The sequence below is a fragment of the Anomaloglossus baeobatrachus genome, chromosome 5 (genome assembly GCF_048569485.1).
Source record: "Anomaloglossus baeobatrachus isolate aAnoBae1 chromosome 5, aAnoBae1.hap1, whole genome shotgun sequence".
NCBI lineage: Eukaryota > Metazoa > Chordata > Amphibia > Anura > Aromobatidae > Anomaloglossus > Anomaloglossus baeobatrachus.
In genome coordinates, this window is record NC_134357.1 from 32894706 (window position 1) to 32914423 (window position 19718).

Sequence of the window (19718 nt, forward strand, 5' to 3'; positions counted from 1 at the left end):
AGAATAGGTTTCCACTAAGTCCGTAATAAAGTACAGTCTATATTCCTCCCTATAGTAGTATTACATCAATATAAACACCATGGATTGATATGTACCACTAAGGTTGCATTGAAGTACTGACCCGTATACTGCTTGATCTGTGTTATGCCCGAGTGTCCCGACGCGCGTTTCACCTCCATCAAGGAACGTATATGTTCCCTGATGAAGAGGTGAAACACGCGTCGGGATACTTGGGCATAACACAGATCAAGCAGTATACGGGTCAGTACTTCAATGCAACCTTAATGGGAGGCATATAGGCTATACTCAAGAGGCAGTCAATCAAGAAGTGGGATCAAAAAGAGGATGTGGCCTCGGTGCTAGGGTCAATTAGGGAACCCCAAGTTCCGGAGCCTACGGCTCACCCCGGCGGGCTTAGAGAGCTGACGGGGCCCAGAAGCGGACAAAGGCATGCGTTATTAGCGGGAAGGAGGCACAGACACCGCAGTATTGAGAATTCAGTCAAAGATAGTGAAGGACAGCATGAAGAGTAGAAGAGTAGTACCCCCCAGAGAGGGAGGGAGGAAGGACAGCCATGTTTTCCATACCAGTGTGAAGAATAAAAGTAAACAAAACTGGTTGGCCAAGTGAACTATGGTGTTGTGGGTCTTACTACGTTGAGGGCCAGCTGCAGGGGTGATGGACACTGGCAGGAAGCAACAAGTAAGTGTTGTGCATTCCGCCCGAAGTCAGTTATGCACAAAGTCTCCTTGGCGAAGGAGAGCGGCACCTGCGCGGCCCGAGGCCGGCACCCTCCTTCACTAACAATGTCCAATCAGAGCTAACCTGTAGGGACCTCTTTAACAAGTGAATATTAATTTCCAAGAGGAAGAAGGAAAATGCCAGTGTTCAATTGTAGGAAAAAACGATCCATTATGTTTTATATCATAGGGACTACAAGACAAGTATGTAGTGAAGTAGACGATTCCGGATGACAGATCCTCTGAGAAGACGTTGCCTTCATGCTAGTCTTTGCTCAGACTTCTCCTATTAAGTGAATCTACACATTTTATTGGAGTTTTCTACATGTTCATCCTGAGTTCTCAGCTGCCCCCCCCGCTCGCCAGGCTTGTTCTGACAGCGCAGCCTACCTGCGATCTTGAGATGAGCGTGGTAATGCCGGTGTGTCAGCAGGGGTTCCGGTAATTCACCCAGGAACATTTTTAGTAGCGTGGCGACATCATTAGGGTGAAACTCTCCGGAATCCACATCAATGTCAACGCCACTATTGAGCGAGTCTTTAAGAATCTGCAGACGATTGCTGTTCCCAGGGATACGAAACAACCCTTCAGTGCGGAGATCTGAGGAGACAGATGTTACCGAAAAGAAGAGGCTCAGAAGAAAAGTCTGTACTGAAAGAGGAATCAAACAGAACAATATGGAAAACAGGGGTTTTATGAAACAATGCGTTTCCACGGCCGCTTTCAAGTTTACAAAGGGCGTACTTGTCTTTGGCTTACACGAATTGGTCAATTTGTAAACTAAGTAGCTAATTTTCTCCAATATCAGTAATGCAGTGCCAAAATTCCTATATTCAGTGTTTGCATATTAAGAGGCAAGGTAGGACACCAAGGGCCACTTTATACATCATGGAACAACATGTGGTCACCCTCAAACAACCATATATAGCACTGAGAAAACTAGGAGGGAATAAATGACCAATGTATAGGTTTGAAGAGAAATCAATTCAAACGAGGAAGGTTCAAGTATAACAATGAAGGCTTTATTCAAATGTAAAAAAACCACTTTAAAAAGAGACTTGAACAAATAATCCAAGGTAATAAATATAGGTAAGGACAGGAAGATAGAGGAAAGGTTTCAGAGCAAAAAGGCAGTTTAGGTCTGAGCCGTCACCATGGGAAACAAACATAGGAGCTCCATCCTGGCATGTACAAATTAATATTGCAATCCAAGTGGACAAAGACATGCCGACTATTACAGAGAGCAGAATTACTTACCCATGGTGAAGCTTAGTCAGACCAACAGCCACCGCACCCCAACGCGTTTCGTAGTCTTTTTCAAGGGACTGCGAATGGTGTGTGGCAAGGGGGATCTATTTATATGTGCCCCAGGCAGATGGTAGGTCGAACGCTCATTAACGGCCGCATGCAGGGGCGGAGATCCGTCCGGAGCGTCCATCATCGGGCCATTCCCGGAAGTGACGCGGGCGTATCAGTGTCGTCACACTGCGCCCGCCTCATCCCGTTACGGAGGCCGTCATGCAGGAGGCTCAGGAGGGGACCGCACAGCGCATGCGCGCCACGAGCGCGGCCATCATTAAAAAGGGCAATATGAAGGGCAGAATCGCAACAAGCAATATCAAATCGAAATGTGTTAAATATATATCGCAGATGGTGTAAATGAGAGTGAGAAACATTCCCAGGTGTTAGGGACACATCATATATAAAAAAGGCTAAAAAATGGACAGCACAGCACATACGTGCCACAGGTGCGGCCATCATTGAAAAGGGCAGATGGAAGGGCAAACTCGTCTCCAACGATACTGTGTAAGAGTATGTCTCATGCATGTCATAGGTAGTATATGGAGAAGTGAGGGACACTGTCAAAACCTTGGTGACATATCACCAGACATATCCCACAAATGCTGCAACATGGGGGGGGGGGGAATTTTTAGGTCAGGGTCGGGGCCTGAAATAGGCACGACACCAAACAGATAATAAATCAATCCCTATCTAATAAAAAGGAGATTCACAAATGGTTTTCCTAAGAATATGCATAGTTCATACTTCCCCCCAGATGTAACGTCCTGTTCCCAGAAATTCCCAGAAATTCGATATAGAACCGAAAGATGAAAAAAGTCGGAAGGTAGGGATCCGTCATGACGCAAACCCCGATCCCCCCCCAAAAATGGAGGTGGGATCAAGGTCTGCTGCAGGAAAATCCCGGACAGCCACCACAAAATATACAAAATACAAAGAAAATGTATAATATAGTACAAAAAACATCTAACGGAAATTTGTCATGATTCTTTCCAACGATGATGTCCCCATCTTTCGTGCTTGTAATTCGAGCCGAATATCATATGTCCCAATTGGATGTTGCGAGAAAGCCACAATCAATAGAGATCCCTCTGAATCATAGATGGAAAAGGAGTACACTAACAATGAATAAAAGGTAAAACAAAAATTAAAACCAAAGAAAAACACACCATTAAAAGAACAGAGGAGAAGCAGAGAATAGCATCAATGATTTCAATAGGTCTTTACAAAAAAGGCGCGAAAGACAGTTTCTCATTTAGGCCATATGGTGCCATAGTTCCCAATGTAACAATCCAGCGGCATTCAAGTTTAGCCAACGCTTTTTTATGATTGCCACCCCTTATTCCTAATTTAAGTTTATCAATTCCCCGAACTTTCAAAGAGGAGGGGTTGCAAGCATGATGTAATTTGAAGTGCCGTGGGATGGTCTTGAGGGACTCGAGATCAGACACCTCCCCTGCAGCAATAATATCCCTGACATGCTCCCGCACCCGGACACGGAATTGCCTAGATGTTAATCCGACATATGTCAGCCCGCATCCGCATCCGGCTGCGTAGATCACGTATTCAGTGCTGCAATTAATGAAGTGTCTGATCTCAAAACTCCTCTTCCCATCCGCTGATACAAAGGTTTTTGTCCTTTCAATGTTGCGGCATGACAGGCATGTTCCACAAGGGAAACATCCCCACCTTGGTGGTCCAACATTGAAAGGAAATGAGGTTTTGGGAGCATAGTGACTATGCACCAGATAGTCTCTTAGATTACGATTTTTCCGGGCTGTCAAAGCAGGGAATTTAGGGAGTACCAGTCTCAGTGATGGGTCGGTTTTCAGAATTGACCAATGTTTATAAAAAATTCCTCTAATATCCTCCCATTGATTGTTATAAGTTGTAATAAATCGAATGGTGGTATCTTGTTGTTTAGTGTTTTTTTTGGAGGAAAGAAGTTGGTCTCTAGATGTAATTTTAGCTCTCCCATATCCTCGTTTAATATCCCTGAGACTGTATCCCCTCTCTCTGAACCGACTTTTCAAGTCCAGAGCTTGCTGCTCAAAGGCTTGGTCCGTTGAGCATACTCTTCGTGCACGCAAGAATTGCCCTGTTGGTATTGCCCTGATGGTAGAGGGTAGATGTGCAGAGGAGGCGTGCAGGAGACCGTTAACAGAGGTTTCTTTTCTAAAGATGGTAGTCTGGACTGTACGATCAGGCAAAATCATCACCTTGATATCCAAGAAGTCCACCTCCACTGGGTCCCATTTATAGGTGAGTCTGATATTTAAATCATTGCAATTAAGTGATGTGATGAACTCCTGTAGTTCAAGGTCGGTTCCCCTCCAGAAGATAAGGATGTCATCAATATATCTATGCCAGCACTGCACTGGGGAAGCGGCGCAGGCCCCGTCACCGAGAACCTCCCTCTCCCACGCACCCAAGAAGAGGTTCGCGTACGACGGGGCGCACGCCGCGCCCATTGCAGTGCCGCGCTTCTGGAGGAAGAACCGATCCTTGAACAAGAAGTAATTGTGGGTAAGAATAAACTCCAACAATTCCAAGATCAAATTCTGCATATCAACATCCCAATTGCTCATCCGTAGGAAGCATCTTGCGGCGGCCAAACCGTCGCAGTGCCGGATACATGAATAGAGGGTCTCCACATCAACTGTCACCAGCAACACACCACTATCCAAAGAGATACCATTAATCCTTCTCAGGACGTCCGAGGTGTCTCTGACAAAGGAGGGCAGTGTTTCGACTAATGGATGTAAATAAAAATCAATAAACTTACAAATACTATCACATAGCCCTCCGATGCCAGAGACAATCGGACGCCCCGGGGGACAGGTAGAATTTTTGTGTATCTTGGGTAATAAATAGAAAGTGGGCGTTACTGGGAACCTGGCATGGAGACCCTCACATACCTTCCTCGTGATCACACCACGCTGGAAGGCCGCCTCAAGAATAGCCTCCAGTTCAGACTCAAACCCTTTTATGGGATTCCCAGACAAGGAGGTGTAGGTGTCATGATCTCTTAACTGCCTAAATGCCTCACGTTCGTACATGTCCGTGGGCCAAATTACTACATTACCCCCCTTGTCCGCAGGTTTTATCACAATGCCCTCTAATGATTTTAACTCCTCAATTGCTTTTTTATGTCTTAGAGGGAGATTGTGACCAACCGTCGATCTCTTAAGGTTCCGGAGATCTTCTGAGACTAGTTTAATGAAGATATCAACCTGCGGACAAAGGGAGGAAGGAGGAAAGGCAGTAGAGCGTGGATATATCGAGGTGGGGAATTTACCTGATGAAGTACCGGCCGATTCCTTTTCCAGCTCCTTCAAAATTTTCAAAAGCTCAAGATCTTCAGATGTTCGTCCTTGAGTATCCATGTCATCTTTGGAATGCAGTTTGCACAGGATTAATTTCCTGGCAAATAATTGCAGGTCTTTTGTTACTGTAAAAAAATCGAAATCAGCATCAGGAGAGAAAGAAAGACCAAGACTTAAGACCTCAATCTGATTCTCAGTTAGTTTGTTTAGATAAATTGACAACCTCCAATACCTGTTTGCTTTTTTTATCCTTTGATTGTGGAGGGGTCAACTTTCTCTTTGTTTGGTAGTTCCTTTCCCCCTGATGCTTCGATCTCGTCTGTATACCCAGTCTCTCTGCAAATTGGTCACTCAAACCACTCCCCGTAGGGATCTCCTCTTCTGCTGAGGACATGGATGAAAAGGAGCCAGAGCGTGAACCCGTACTCTTGTTTTTTCTCCTTATATTCCTCTTCCATCTGTAGACAGTACCATTTTTATAGTCTGATAGATCTCTCTGATATTTTCTTGTTTTTGTTCCCGTAATCTCTTTTTCCCATTTGGAAAAATCTTTATCCAGATCTGCATTAAGAGATGCTAGTTTTTCTTTAGAGAAGCAATCTACAAGTTTCCCCTGGATGATGTTAATTTCCAGTTCAACTTCCTTCAAGGTGCTAGCATTATGGCCAACTAGGAGTTTCATGAAAGTCATGGAGCATATACTAGAGGCCTCCTCCCATTCCTTTTTAAAGGAATCCTCCTTTATATCAAAAGAGGGGAATAGTTGTACCCGTAAACCTCTTGGGATGAGGCCTTTCTGAATGTACCGCTCCATGAATGTCATGTTCCACCAGAGTCTTGTCTTTTGGTTTAGTAGTTGTTTCAATCTACCAACCATTTTTACATTCTCCTCTGTTTCCACATTAAAAACAGGCTCTGAACTTTCACTAAAAACCTGATTGATTTTTGTTAGCCACGCTTCTTCGCGCGCTTTGTGGTCCATGTGTCCTGTAGAAACTGCTGTGAATAAACACAGAAATATAATTAAGAGGCAAGGTAGGACACCAAGGGCCACTTTATACATCATGGAACAACATGTGGTCACCCTCAAACAACCATATATAGCACTGAGAAAACTAGGAGGGAATAAATGACCAATGTATAGGTTTGAAGAGAAATCAATTCAAACGAGGAAGGTTCAAGTATAACAATGAAGGCTTTATTCAAATGTAAAAAAACCACTTTAAAAAGAGACTTGAACAAATAATCCAAGGTAATAAATATAGGTAAGGACAGGAAGATAGAGGAAAGGTTTCAGAGCAAAAAGGCAGTTTAGGTCTGAGCCGTCACCATGGGAAACAAACATAGGAGCTCCATCCTGGCATGTACAAATTAATATTGCAATCCAAGTGGACAAAGACATGCCGACTATTACAGAAAGCAGAATTACTTACCCATGGTGAAGCTTAGTCAGACCAACAGCCACCGCACCCCAACGCGTTTCGTAGTCTTTTTCAAGGGACTGCGAATGGTGTGTGGCAAGGGGGATCTATTTATATGTGCCCCAGGCAGATGGTAGGTCGAACGCTCATTAACGGCCGCATGCAGGGGCGGAGATCCGTCCGGAGCGTCCATCATCGGGCCATTCCCGGAAGTGACGCGGGCGTATCAGTGTCGTCACACTGCGCCCGCCTCATCCCGTTACGGAGGCCGTCATGCAGGAGGCTCAGGAGGGGACCGCACAGCGCATGCGCGCCACGAGCGCGGCCATCATTAAAAAGGGCAATATGAAGGGCAGAATCGCAACAAGCAATATCAAATCGAAATGTGTTAAATATATATCGCAGATGGTGTAAATGAGAGTGAGAAACATTCCCAGGTGTTAGGGACACATCATATATTTTTACGATTCTGCCCTTCATATTGCCCTTTTTAATGATGGCCGCGCTCGTGGCGCGCATGCGCTGTGCGGTCCCCTCCTGAGCCTCCTGCATGACGGCCTCCGTAACGGGATGAGGCGGGCGCAGTGTGACGACACTGATACGCCCGCGTCACTTCCGGGAATGGCCCGATGATGGACGCTCCGGACGGATCTCCGCCCCTGCATGCGGCCGTTAATGAGCGTTCGACCTACCATCTGCCTGGGGCACATATAAATAGATCCCCCTTGCCACACACCATTCGCAGTCCCTTGAAAAAGACTACGAAACGCGTTGGGGTGCGGTGGCTGTTGGTCTGACTAAGCTTCACCATGGGTAAGTAATTCTGCTCTCTGTAATAGTCGGCATGTCTTTGTCCACTTGGATTGCAATATTAATTTGTACATGCCAGGATGGAGCTCCTATGTTTGTTTCCCATGGTGACGGCTCAGACCTAAACTGCCTTTTTGCTCTGAAACCTTTCCTCTATCTTCCTGTCCTTACCTATATTTATTACCTTGGATTATTTGTTCAAGTCTCTTTTTAAAGTGGTTTTTTTACATTTGAATAAAGCCTTCATTGTTATACTTGAACCTTCCTCGTTTGAATTGATTTCTCTTCAAACCTATACATTGGTCATTTATTCCCTCCTAGTTTTCTCAGTGCTATATATGGTTGTTTGAGGGTGACCACATGTTGTTCCATGATGTATAAAGTGGCCCTTGGTGTCCTACCTTGCCTCTTAATTATATTTCTGTGTTTATTCACAGCAGTTTCTACAGGACACATGGACCACAAAGCGCGCGAAGAAGCGTGGCTAACAAAAATCAATCAGGTTTTTAGTGAAAGTTCAGAGCCTGTTTTTAATGTGGAAACAGAGGAGAATGTAAAAATGGTTGGTAGATTGAAACAACTACTAAACCAAAAGACAAGACTCTGGTGGAACATGACATTCATGGAGCGGTACATTCAGAAAGGCCTCATCCCAAGAGGTTTACGGGTACAACTATTCCCCTCTTTTGATATAAAGGAGGATTCCTTTAAAAAGGAATGGGAGGAGGCCTCTAGTATATGCTCCATGACTTTCATGAAACTCCTAGTTGGCCATAATGCTAGCACCTTGAAGGAAGTTGAACTGGAAATTAACATCATCCAGGGGAAACTTGTAGATTGCTTCTCTAAAGAAAAACTAGCATCTCTTAATGCAGATCTGGATAAAGATTTTTCCAAATGGGAAAAAGAGATTACGGGAACAAAAACAAGAAAATATCAGAGAGATCTATCAGACTATAAAAATGGTACTGTCTACAGATGGAAGAGGAATATAAGGAGAAAAAACAAGAGTACGGGTTCACGCTCTGGCTCCTTTTCATCCATGTCCTCAGCAGAAGAGGAGATCCCTACGGGGAGTGGTTTGAGTGACCAATTTGCAGAGAGACTGGGTATACAGACGAGATCGAAGCATCAGGGGGAAAGGAACTACCAAACAAAGAGAAAGTTGACCCCTCCACAATCAAAGGATAAAAAAAGCAAACAGGTATTGGAGGTTGTCAATTTATCTAAACACAAACTAACTGAGAATCAGATTGAGGTCTTAAGTCTTGGTCTTTCTTTCTCTCCTGATGCTGATTTCGATTTTTTTACAGTAACAAAAGACCTGCAATTATTTGCCAGGAAATTAATCCTGTGCAAACTGCATTCCAAAGATGACATGGATACTCAAGGACTAACATCTGAAGATCTTGAGCTTTTGAAAATTTTGAAGGAGCTGGAAAAGGAATCGGCCGGTACTTCATCAGGTAAATTCCCCACCTCGATATATCCACGCTCTACTGCCTTTCCTCCTTCCTCCCTTTGTCCGCAGGTTGATATCTTCATTAAACTAGTCTCAGAAGATCTCCGGAACCTTAAGAGATCGACGGTTGGTCACAATCTCCCTCTAAGACATAAAAAAGCAATTGAGGAGTTAAAATCATTAGAGGGCATTGTGATAAAACCTGCGGACAAGGGGGGTAATGTAGTAATTTGGCCCACGGACATGTACGAACGTGAGGCATTTAGGCAGTTAAGAGATCATGACACCTACACCTCCTTGTCTGGGAATCCCATAAAAGGGTTTGAGTCTGAACTGGAGGCTATTCTTGAGGCGGCCTTCCAGCGTGGTGTGATCACGAGGAAGGTATGTGAGGGTCTCCATGCCAGGTTCCCAGTAACGCCCACTTTCTATTTATTACCCAAGATACACAAAAATTCTACCTGTCCCCCGGGGCGTCCGATTGTCTCTGGCATCGGAGGGCTATGTGATAGTATTTGTAAGTTTATTGATTTTTATTTACATCCATTAGTCGAAACACTGCCCTCCTTTGTCAGAGACACCTCGGACGTCCTGAGAAGGATTAATGGTATCTCTTTGGATAGTGGTGTGTTTGCTGGTGACAGTTGATGTGGAGACCCTCTATTCATGTATCCGGCACTGCGACGGTTTGGCCGCCGCAAGATGCTTCCTACGGATGAGCAATTGGGATGTTGATATGCAGAATTTGATCTTGGAATTGTTGGAGTTTATTCTTACCCACAATTACTTCTTGTTCAAGGATCGGTTCTTCCTCCAGAAGCGCGGCACTGCAATGGGCGCGGCGTGCGCCCCGTCGTACGCGAACCTCTTCTTGGGTGCGTGGGAGAGGGAGGTTCTCGGTGACGGGGCCTGCGCCGCTTCCCCAGTGCAGTGCTGGCATAGATATATTGATGACATCCTTATCTTCTGGAGGGGAACCGACCTTGAACTACAGGAGTTCATCACATCACTTAATTGCAATGATTTAAATATCAGACTCACCTATAAATGGGACCAGTGGAGGTGGACTTCTTGGATATCAAGGTGATGATTTTGCCTGATCGTACAGTCCAGACTACCATCTTTAGAAAAGAAACCTCTGTTAACGGTCTCCTGCACGCCTCCTCTGCACATCTACCCTCTACCATCAGGGCAATACCAACAGGGCAATTCTTGCGTGCACGAAGAGTATGCTCAACGGACCAAGCCTTTGAGCAGCAAGCTCTGGACTTGAAAAGTCGGTTCAGAGAGAGGGGATACAGTCTCAGGGATATTAAACGAGGATATGGGAGAGCTAAAATTACATCTAGAGACCAACTTCTTTCCTCCAAAAAAAACACTAAACAACAAGATACCACCATTCGATTTATTACAACTTATAACAATCAATGGGAGGATATTAGAGGAATTTTTATAAACATTGGTCAATTCTGAAAACCGACCCATCACTGAGACTGGTACTCCCTAAATTCCCTGCTTTGACAGCCCGGAAAAATCGTAATCTAAGAGACTATCTGGTGCATAGTCACTATGCTCCCAAAACCTCATTTCCTTTCAATGTTGGACCACCAAGGTGGGGATGTTTCCCTTGTGGAACATGCCTGTCATGCCGCAACATTGAAAGGACAAAAACCTTTGTATCAGCGGATGGGAAGAGGAGTTTTGAGATCAGACACTTCATTAATTGCAGCACTGAATACGTGATCTACGCAGCCGGATGCGGATGCGGGCTGACATATGTCGGATTAACATCTAGGCAATTCCGTGTCCGGGTGCGGGAGCATGTCAGGGATATTATTGCTGCAGGGGAGGTGTCTGATCTCGAGTCCCTCAAGACCATCCCACGGCACTTCAAATTACATCATGCTTGCAACCCCTCCTCTTTGAAAGTTCGGGGAATTGATAAACTTAAATTAGGAATAAGGGGTTGGCAATCATAAAAAAGCGTTGGCTAAACTTGAATGCCGCTGGATTGTTACATTGGGAACTATGGCACCATATGGCCTAAATGAGAAACTGTCTTTCGCGCCTTTTTTGTAAAGACCTATTGAAATCATTGATGCTATTCTCTGCTTCTCCTCTGTTCTTTTAATGGTGTGTTTTTCTTTGGTTTTAATTTTTGTTTTACCTTTTATTCATTGTTAGTGTACTCCTTTTCCATCTATGATTCAGAGGGATCTCTATTGATTGTGGCTTTCTCGCAACATCCAATTGGGACATATGATATTCGGCTCGAATTACAAGCACGAAAGATGGGGACATCATCGTTGGAAAGAATCATGACAAATTTCCGTTAGATGTTTTTTGTACTATATTATACATTTTCTTTGTATTTTGTATATTTTGTGGTGGCTGTCCGGGATTTTCCTGCAGCAGACCTTGATCCCACCTCCATTTTTGGGGGGGGGATCGGGGTTTGCGTCATGACGGATCCCTACCTTCCGACTTTTTTCATCTTTCGGTTCTATATCGAATTTCTGGGAATTTCTGGGAACAGGACGTTACATCTGGGGGGAAGTATGAACTATGCATATTCTTAGGAAAACCATTTGTGAATCTCCTTTTTATTAGATAGGATTGATTTATTATCTGTTTGGTGTCGTGCCTATTTCAGGCCCCGACCCTGACCTAAAAATTCCCCCCCCCCCCCATGTTGCAGCATTTGTGGGATATGTCTGGTGATATGTCACCAAGGTTTTGACAGTGTCCCTCACTTCTCCATATACTACCTATGACATGCATGAGACATACTCTTACACAGTATCGTTGGAGACGAGTTTGCCCTTCCATCTGCCCTTTTCAATGATGGCCGCACCTGTGGCACGTATGTGCTGTGCTGTCCATTTTTTAGCCTTTTTTTATATATGATGTGTCCCTAACACCTGGGAATGTTTCTCACTCTCATTTACACCATCTGCGATATATATTTAACACATTTCGATTTGATATTGCTTGTTGCGATTCTGCCCTTCATATTGCCCTTTTTAATGATGGCCGCGCTCGTGGGCGCGCATGCGCTGTGCGGTCCCCTCCTGAGCCTCCTGCATGACGGCCTCCGTAACGGGATGAGGCGGGCGCAGTGTGACGACACTGATACGCCCGCGTCACTTCCGGGAATGGCCCGATGATGGACGCTCCGGACGGATCTCCGCCCCTGCATGCGGCCGTTAATGAGCGTTCGACCTACCATCTGCCTGGGGCACATATAAATAGATCCCCCTTGCCACACACCATTCGCAGTCCCTTGAAAAAGACTACGAAACGCGTTGGGATGCGGTGGCTGTTGGTCTGACTAAGCTTCACCATGGGTAAGTAATTCTGCTCTCTGTAATAGTCGGCATGTCTTTGTCCACTTGGATTGCAATATTAATTTGTACATGCCAGGATGGAGCTCCTATGTTTGTTTCCCATGGTGACGGCTCAGACCTAAACTGCCTTTTTGCTCTGAAACCTTTCCTCTATCTTCCTGTCCTTACCTATATTTATTACCTTGGATTATTTGTTCAAGTCTCTTTTTAAAGTGGTTTTTTTACATTTGAATAAAGCCTTCATTGTTATACTTGAACCTTCCTCGTTTGAATTGATTTCTCTTCAAACCTATACATTGGTCATTTATTCCCTCCTAGTTTTCTCAGTGCTATATAGTGTTTGCATATTGTAGCTTTTCTAGGTGCAGCGCTACATATTTTTGTAACTTTTTTGAAACTTCAGCGTGCACCTGTTCACACCTATGGATGTGCTGGTCAGTGTTTATATTTTTAAATTATCCTGTAAAGTGATCTGATAACTGCATGCTCATTAAAAGGGTACCGTATTTTTCGCTTTATAAGACGAACCTGATTAAAAGACGCACCCCCAAATTTGGTGAAGGAAAAGAGAATTTTTTTTTTTTAATATTAAATGGGGTCCATCTTATAATGCCAGTGTCCCTCTAACAAATTATATAGGGTATATGTCCCTCATAGCCCCCATCCTAAAATTAGCCCCCTTAATCTGGATATGGCCCCCTTGTGATGGCACACGATCCCTGTGCTGCCTATGGCCCCCTATGGATTGCATGCATTCCCCTGTGCTGCCTATGGCCCCCCTATGGATTGCATACATTCCCCTGTGCTGCCTATGGCCCCCTATGGATTGCATACATTCCCCTGTGCTGCCTATGGCCCCCTATGGATTGCATACATTCCCCTGTGCTGCCTATGGCCCCCTATGGATTGCACACTTTCCCCTGTGCTGCCTATGGCCCCCTATGGATTGCACACTTTCCCCTGTGCTGCCTATGGTCCCCTATGGATTTCACACGTTCCCCTGTGTTGCCTATGGTCCTCTATGGATTGCATACGTTCCCCTGTGCTGCCTATGGTCCCCTATGGATTGCACACGTTCCCCCTGTGTTAGATAGCGCCCCCATTCTGCTGCCCATGGCCCCTATAGATCGCACAAGTCTCCCTGTGTTAGACATCGCCCCCATAGTGCTGCCCATGGCCCCCTACATAGATCGCACAAGTCCCCCTGTGTTAGATATCGTTAGATATCGCCCCAGGCTGCTGCCCATAGTAAAATAAAAGACTCTTTCATTACCTCCTGCAGCGCTGATCTCCCCTCCTGTCTCCCTCCGTGCTTCTGTTCCTCCACTTCCTGGTTCTCGGCCGGTCATGTGATCGGCACAGGAGACTGAGATCTCTGCGTGCCTGATCACAGTGGAAGCAGGGACACGGGGAGAAACGCTGGAGGGGGTAAGTAAAGCTTTTCTATTTTAGAATGAGTAGCAGCATGGGGGCCATATCTAACACGGGGGGGGGGGGGGCATGTGCCATCACAGGGGGGCGCAGGGATAAATATGCACCGCTCCCCCAGCCCGTCACTGCGGTGCGATTTCAGCACCACCAGGGATGGACAGCGGCTGTGCATATTATATGAGCGGGAGCAGGAGATCAAAGGCTGCAGCCCGCATTGTTCACCTGCCCCCTGCAGTGTAATTAATGTATGTATGTATGTATGTATGTATGTATGTATGTATGTATGTATGTATGTATGTATGTATGTATGTATGTATAGATATAGAGATATATATATATATATATATATATATATATATATATATATATATATATATATATTATATATATATATATATATATATATATATATATATGCGCACACATACAGTGGTGTTCATAAGTCCTGCATAGGCATAAAGAACACTATGTATTTCATACTTCTGCATCTCTACAGTGAAACTGGTGGAACATATATATGTTTTTGTAATCCCTCATTGTATGCCAAACTCATTTTTGAATGTCCCAAGTGTATAGATTGTTATGGTATGTGCATTTTTGAAATTTTTTTACAGCATAACCATACCTACACCAGTACAGTGTGTAAAATGGTGAACAGGTTTATAAGTTCATTACCGTCCAATGCAAGTTCACACAAACTTAAATTTTACTTTTTAAGATTTATTATTTTTTATGTAATTCAGAGTCCTGATTCGGGCCTTTTGAGTGCATCTTTAGCTTCTAATACTTTATTGCCAGCCTTTGCTCTTGAGCACCAACTTGCATCTCTGTGGCATTGAGTGAACAAGCTTCTGCAGATGTTCACAAGTGATGATGTGGTTCCAGGCCTGTATCGGAGCCTCAATCAACTCTCTCTTGGTCCTTGGCTGTTTTTTAGATCTCTTTATTGATACCTTGTGCCACAAATTTTCAACTGGGTTGAGGTCCGGGGACTGGGCTGGCCGGTCAGTAGTAGCCACCTTGTTCTTTTTTTTCCATTCCGTTACTGTCTTAGCTCTGTGACAAGGAGCATTATCATCCTGGAAGATCTAATCCCCTGAAAAACAGGTGTTGAGCAGAAGGCAGCATTTTCTTATTAAGGATGTCTATGTATTTTTTGCATTAACCCTCCACAATATGAAGCCTTCCAACACCATTGGCTGCCATACAGCCCCAGACCATTACTTTCATGCCATCATTTCCTAAAATGCAAAAAGTGCTTTCATCACTAAATAGCACTTTTTCCCACTCCTCCTTGCCTACATTTTGAATATTTCAATGCCCACAGTTTTCGCCTTGGTCTTTGTATGGCTGTCATCAATGGCTTCTTTCGGGCCTTGCACCCCTCAATCCTGCTTCCAAACATCTCCTCCTAACAGTTGATGTTGCTACCTCAATATTGCACTTTTCTTGCCATTCTCGCAGAAGCTGAGGAGAGGTGAGCTTTCCATTGGCAAGGGATGTTCTTATCAGTACTCTATCCTCCCTTTTAGTTGACTTTCTGGGCCGACCAGATCTGGGCTTGTCCTGGGTAATTCCAAGCTTCTTAGGTTTCTGCAAAATTCTTACAACTGTCCTCTGACTACAGCCGACCTTCCTTGCGATCTGGGGGCCAGTATAACCCTCTTCATGTAGCACCACAACTCGCACACGATCCTCCGCTGACAAGAATCTGAAGGCTCCCATCATAAAAGCTCTACAGTATCATTCACTAGATAGACCTACAGATAAAACAAACTAAGCAGCAGATGTGAGGCAATGGAATGGAATGTGATTGGCTGCCATATCCAGGTTATGATTGGTCACAAGAACCTCATCTGTGATTGGCTAATTTTGGATCTGAAGCTGTACAATATTTAGTTGTGCTTTCAATTCCCATATTGTTGCAATAATTTCAGGCAAAACTGCTTCAAAAGCTAAAAATATTACAGGGAGAGAATGCAAAATTGTTTTCTGAACAAAACCATATATAATATGTCATATTCGCATCGAAGATATTCGACCGAAAACGTTTAAAACTTGAAAAATCAATTTATCCTATGCAGGACTTATGAACACTAATATAATATAATATAATATAATATAATATAATATACAATACATATATATATATACACATATATAATATATCCCCTATATTCGGCTTATAAGATGCACCCCCTACTTTCCCCCAAAATTTGGGGAAACAAAAGTGCGTCTTATAAAGCAAAAAAAAAAAAACAGTATTTTCATCTATAAGAGCCTATACCAGTGATGGCTAACCTATGACACTCATATCCATGATGACACGCCAAGCCATTTTTTGCTGGCAGGCAGCCGCATCCCGATCTATAAAGACAAACCGCAGCAGCGGGTGATTGAACTAGAACTGCATGTGCGGCTAAACTGTTCTGAAATGACCGGCCCGGGGTGAGCCGCACATGCAGTTCTAGTTGACTCACCGGTGGCAGCGGCTTGTCTTCTAGATCAGGATGCAGCTGCCGGTAATTTGTGTTCTGTACCTTTAATCAGAGTCCTGAGTGAGGCGTGCTTACACACCACGCAGTACATAACACTCCTTTCTCTATCCCAGGGGTCTCAAACACACAGTCCGCATACAGCCACTGAGCTTCGTTGCCGGCAGGCCCCCTAACGACCGTGGCCCTATATCGGAGGTTGCAGCCATCTGCGCTTTATTTCAGAATTTTAATTTCCACCGCTGCCCACAGGAACACTGCACAGCTTCACTAAAAGCAACCGCCAGCCAATCATAGGCCAGCAGATGACGTTGTTGTAGGACGTCACCTGCCAGCCTCTGATTGGCCAGCGGCTGCTATTGGTTAAACAATTCTTGGGAGGAGTCCCTATTGGGTCTCCATGTTTCCACCTAGTGTATGTAGATCCTAGGTGGAAACATGGATTCTACAGGTGGGTTTCCACCTAGTGTATGTAGAAAAATAACAGTCTCATTGTTACTGCCTCAACACAGAGTTGAGCATGTGCTGTATCCAAAATGTGACCATTTCCACGCTAGATATTTGGTTCGACCCCCTCAGAAGTGTACGCCCTGGGTGAGGAGGAAAAGGAGGGGGATGGGTGCAGGATCCTCCCAGGAGGGGTCCACCAGATGGATGGAAAATAAAGACCGAACACAAACTTTACAGTCAAGCAACATCTTCCCAAAATGTTACATTGAAGCAAGGGGTCTCCAGGCCCCATAGGAAGAATAAACTCTGTTTTGGCACATTAAATCACAAACACTAACAAAAGGCGATGAGCAAAAAAATACATCCTCACAACATCATTTTAAAATTATACAGCGGCCTATTTGGAGAGTCTTAAAAATAAAAATATATAGTCACGTGGGTCCCACATTTCTAATCATTAATATAGAAAACGTACATGTCTAGGTAATAAAATGTCATTGATACTATACAGGTAAAATATATCTTTGTACCGTGTTAGCCAGTAGAGATAAAAAAAATTGTTTAAAAGAACTGAAGTCCTCAGTGGTTGATACCTTTTAATGGCTAACTGAAAAGATGGTAATAATAGCAAGCTTTCGAGACTACTCAGGTCTCTTCATCAGGCTCAATATAACACAAAATCTGAAAAGTCACATATTTATACACAACAGGACATAGTGTGAAAGTTTTATTAAAAATTAATAAAACTTTCCACTGAACTTCAACAATATTTATGGCCACAAGTTTGTCCTCTTGCCATAGTGATAGTTCTGCTTCACATAACCTGTCTTATTTACTGCCCCATTCTATGTCATGTTGTGTATAAATATGTGACTCTTCAGATTTTGTGTTATATTGAGCCTGATGAAGAGACCTGAGTAGTCTCGAAAGCTGCTATTATTACCATCTTTTCAGTTAGCCATTAAAAAGGTATCAACCACCGAGGACTTCAGTTCTTTTAAACAATTTGTTATTCATATTATAGTGTGAAAGAAAAGGACGGCAACATAAATCTAGTGAGCAGTTTTCTGTTGTACTCTTGTCCTACCCACTCTACACCTACTCTTCTACCCTTTTTAAAAAAATTACTCGTATCTAACTAAACCTCCTATACAAGGGAGTGGAGTCAACGATGGAAGTGATCCCAGTCCATGGGTCAGGAGATAACTTCCCGATTGCTGGATGTCTGACCGCTGGGAGCCCATCGATCCCGCGTGTGAATAGACCTGATTGACCACTGCTCCAGTCACTGCTCCAGTCACAAGCTCTCGGCATTGGTTGGGGCCCATGGATTGGACACCCCTGCATAGGGTATAGAGAAACAATTAGTCTAGTTTAGGAACCTGCAGCACAAAAAAAAAAAAAAAAAAGAAGTGCAATTATTGCCTCCTTTCTGCTGTTGCCCATGGCTGACTTGACCTGATGTCACCACTTGCAGCCAATCAAGTGGCATTGCAATGTCAGCAACGCAGCCATACCACAAAGACAAAAGGTAGTCATAGGAAAACTGCGATATGTCAAGGAGAAAGGAACAAGATTAAAGTGAACCTGTCACCAGATTTTGCCCTTCCAAACTAAAACTAGCACCTTAAGCAGCGCCTGTGCTGCAATCTATAAAAGGTGCACATTACCCCCTCAAACCCTCCCGAGAGCGAGAGAGACGACCTAACCCCAGAACAAGAGCATATAATGACTAAACTGAGGGACATGGAGGAGACAATCAAGGACTTTCAAAATCCTCTGGACATACCAATCAGTGTGCTGGAAATAAAAGACAGAATCAAACTGCTAAAATCTAAGAAGGCCGCGGGCAGTGACGGCATCCTGCCAGAGATGATCAAATACAGTTCCCCAGATATTCATGCAGCACTGGCTAAACTATTCACCCCACGTCCTGAGTGCCGGCTACTTCCCTCAAAGCTGGAATCAAGGTCTCATAACGCCCATCTACAAGGATGGAGACCGATATGACCCAGCAAACTACAGAGGGATCTGTGTCAACAGCATTCTGGGAAAACTGTTTAACAGCATCATTAACAAAAGGATTATCGCCTTCCTCACCCAGGGTGACGTCCTCAGCAGAAGCCAAGCTGGGTTCATGCCAAACCACCGCCACCACGGACCACATTTACACCCTGCAAAGCCTCATCAAGACCCACGTCCACGACAAAAAACAGGGGAAAATATTTGCATGTTTCGTGGACTTCAAAAAGGCCTTTGACTCAGTGTGGCATCCAGGCCTGTTCCTGAAACTCCTGGAGAGCGGAATAGGTGGCAGGACCTACGACGGTGATCAAGAGCTCATACACTGAGAACCGGTGCAGCGTGAAGGTGAACGGAAAGAGGACGGCTTTCTTCCGACAGGGCCGTGGGGTCAGACAGGGCTGCAGCCTGAGTCCAACTCTATTCAACATCTATATAAATGGACTAGCAACAGCTCTAGAGTCCTCCCCCACTCCAGGCCTCAGTCTGCATGACCGAGAGGTGAAGTTCCTGCTGTACGCAGATGACCTCCTGCTACTCTCCCCAACTGAAAGAGGCCTCCAAGATAGCCTGGCAGTACTGGAAACATTCAGCACCACATGGGCGCTTCCCATCAACCAAAAGAAGACCAAAGTCATGGTGTTTCAGAAGAGGAACCAGAACAAAATAAACACTCCCTCCTTCACATTAAATGGCTCCACGCTGGAGAACACCAGCAGCTACACCTACCTCGGTCTGGAGCTAAGCAATAACGGGAGCCTCAAGCAAGCAGCAGAAGCCCTGAAGGAAAAGCATGCAGAACCTTCTATGCCATCAGAAGACAACTGTACCACCTCAAACCACCTGTGAGAGTCTGGCTCAAGATATTTGACAGCGTCATCACCCCTATACTGCTATATGGCAGCGAGGTATGGG

General features: G+C 44.5%; 1 protein-coding gene across 1 annotated transcript in view; it reads right to left on the reverse strand.

Moving 5' to 3' along the window:
* Nucleotides 1-19718, reverse strand: part of ARHGAP19 (Rho GTPase activating protein 19) — a 119637-nt gene that overhangs the window by 56347 nt on the left and 43572 nt on the right. The window contains exons 3-5 of the mRNA XM_075348379.1: nucleotides 16417-16438; nucleotides 10195-10207; nucleotides 1131-1386 (exon numbers count right to left, since the gene is read on the reverse strand). Of these exons, the coding sequence (XP_075204494.1) occupies nucleotides 1131-1386; nucleotides 10195-10207; nucleotides 16417-16438 (291 nt within the window). The remainder of the gene's footprint in view (nucleotides 1-1130; nucleotides 1387-10194; nucleotides 10208-16416; nucleotides 16439-19718) is intronic.